This window comes from Lepus europaeus, chromosome 14 (assembly GCF_033115175.1).
Source record: "Lepus europaeus isolate LE1 chromosome 14, mLepTim1.pri, whole genome shotgun sequence".
NCBI classification, from domain to species: domain Eukaryota; kingdom Metazoa; phylum Chordata; class Mammalia; order Lagomorpha; family Leporidae; genus Lepus; species Lepus europaeus.
In genome coordinates, this window is record NC_084840.1 from 77,540,591 (window position 1) to 77,542,983 (window position 2,393).

The 2,393-nt window shown below is 45.4% G+C and overlaps 1 protein-coding gene across 1 annotated transcript; it reads left to right on the forward strand.

Annotated features, from left to right (window-relative positions):
- Positions 1-1,578: 1,578 nt before the first annotated feature.
- UCN3 (urocortin 3) lies at positions 1,579-2,082 on the forward strand. The gene has a single exon (XM_062210344.1). It carries the CDS (start codon positions 1,579-1,581, stop codon positions 2,080-2,082), a length of 504 nt encoding a protein of 167 aa, XP_062066328.1.
- Positions 2,083-2,393: the final 311 nt, after the last annotated feature.

The following is a 2,393-nucleotide window of genomic DNA, read 5'->3' on the forward strand; positions in this document are numbered from 1 at the left end:
TCTCCTTTTGTGGAAGCCAAGTGTGTCTTGGCTAATAAAATAAACTCCAAATCCAAGCAGTGCAACACAGTGTGAACAGTGGAGTCTTTTGCCACAGGTACCCTATATGACAGTCCCGGAGCAGATTCATTCTGATGGTGCAGCCTGGGAACAAGCATATGTCATACTATGCTGGACATCAGCCATGCATACCCTAGGAGGATGGAACTCTGGAAATTTTGGCCTCACTTTTTTTTTCTTATGCATGATCAAGGATGACAATGAAGTAAATTAGTGTCATGTCTTTATTTAAGATCTGTGTGTGCCCACAGATGAGGCAAAGAGGACTGAGGTACAGGGTGAGTTTAGTTCCAGGCCACAAGAAGTAAATAAACTCTACCTGCCTCACAATTTCCCTAAGTAATAATGACCACAGACAACCCTAATTCTGATGACCTTCTGGCACATACATCTGTCTGCTTTTACATCAAAGGAGACTGGGCAGGAGGACATGGGTGATTCAGCATTAGTCCTCTTCCCTGGGAAAAAGCAACTTGAAGTCATAACTGATGCTATTGATGGTTGGTAGACCAACAAGTATATATGATGGCTTGAGATCCTAACAGTCTGAGTTACAGAAGGGCCATTATTCTGGGTGTTTGCATTGCCAGCATGTTTCATACAATAAGACTTAATTGTTTCCTTTTATAAAATAGTGAAAGAATGGATTCAAGTGGTCACTTTGAAAATATAATCCTTTCATACCCGTCAAGGTCTTGTATCTTGGACAATTGCACATCTCACCCAGAATTTGGAAATACCAATGAACAGGTACCTGAAGGAGGTATTAGGCCTCTCTAGGTGAAGCATGTTCTCAAATAAGAGTTTCTGCTGACTGATCCTGAGACCCTCAGTCTCACTCAAGTCTGAGAGGCAAGCAAGAACACACGCACGTGATCAGAGGTGACTGACTGTCTTAGGATGGAGGCTCCAGGCCTCCCTGGGAGTTGCTTGGCTTTGTGCTGACATTTTGCTGACTTAGGTCTCATAAAATCAACCAAACTAATAAACCTGGTTATTCTTAAGAAACTAGGAATAACTTACCAGGAAATTAGCCTTAGAGATCTGCCTTAGAAGCAATGAGCAAATACCCACCATGCTGTTTAAGCCATATGCATATATTTAATCTGCCTTCCTAATGATGACATGAATAAAAATTCACGTGGCCATTCTAATTAACCCAGTTAGGCTGCTAAATGCCTACTTGTCATATTTGTTGTTCACTTACAGGGCCGGTGGCTGCCTACATAGCTGAATTATATAAAACTCATATACTCGTAGACTTAAAGTTCGTCAAAATCAACTGAAAGTTTGTTAAAACACAGATTGCTATGCCCCATTAGTTCTGAACAAGACCAGATATTTACATTTCTAGCAAATTCCCAGATGATGCTGAGGCTACTGATATGGGCACTATACTCTGGGAAACCCCATAGTAGAAATCAACAACACCCTTTGTGTTTCCTTCCATGTACTTTCAAGCTCTATGTCACTTCTCATACCACCTCCCCACGCCCCTCTTTTCCACTGCAGGGAGAGATGCTGAGACCTGCTCACTTCCTGCTGCTGCTGCTGCTGCTCCCGGCAGGCCCAAGAACAGGCCTCTCCCGTAAGCTCCACAAAGACAAGCCCATCTTCAGCTGCCTCAACACAGCCTTGTCTGAGGCCAAGAAGAGCCAGTTGGAGGCTGTGTCCCTGCTGAGCAAGAGGAGCTTCCTCTACCTGCCCAGCCAAGGTCCATCCTCAGGAGAGGAAGAGAAGGAGAGAGAGGAAAAGCAAGACAAAGAGAAAAGGACTTCCCCAGGCTCTGGAGGCAGCAGTGCAGCTGGAAGCATTCGATACAAATACCTGTCCCAAGCACAGCTCCGGGGGAAGGTATACCAAGACAAAGCCAAGAGTGACCGGCACACCAAGTTCACTCTGTCCCTCGACGTTCCCACCAACATCATGAACATCCTCTTCAACATAGCCAAGGCAAAGAACTTGCAAGCCAAGGCAGCTGCCAATGCCCACCTGATGGCACAGATTGGGCGGAAAAAGTAGAAACAGTGACCAGGCAGGAGGGCAACACATCGAAGACAGAGGTCAAAGCCAGAGGGTGAAGGGGGACTGAGGGTATGGTTTAAATTACTAGGGATCAAGCCAGTGTGACAGGTTGCTTCACCGCTGAGCCCCTGATCTTTCCTTGTCTGTAACTCTGTTTCCCTTGTGATCTGTAAATACCCAGGGAAGTGCAGTATTAGTCAACCCTCACAGATATAAGGTGATTCATGTCTCTTCCAGTATTCTGTGTCTCAATTCTCCTTCCCTGCGGCAAGAGACACAGGTCTCCCATTCCTCTTCTACTGTCTTCT

Bases quoted from the DNA above. Each gene is read 5' to 3' on its own strand.
- UCN3 (XM_062210344.1), top strand. From the start codon at position 1,579: ATGCTGAGACCTGCTCACTTCCTGCTGCTGCTGCTGCTGCTCCCGGCA.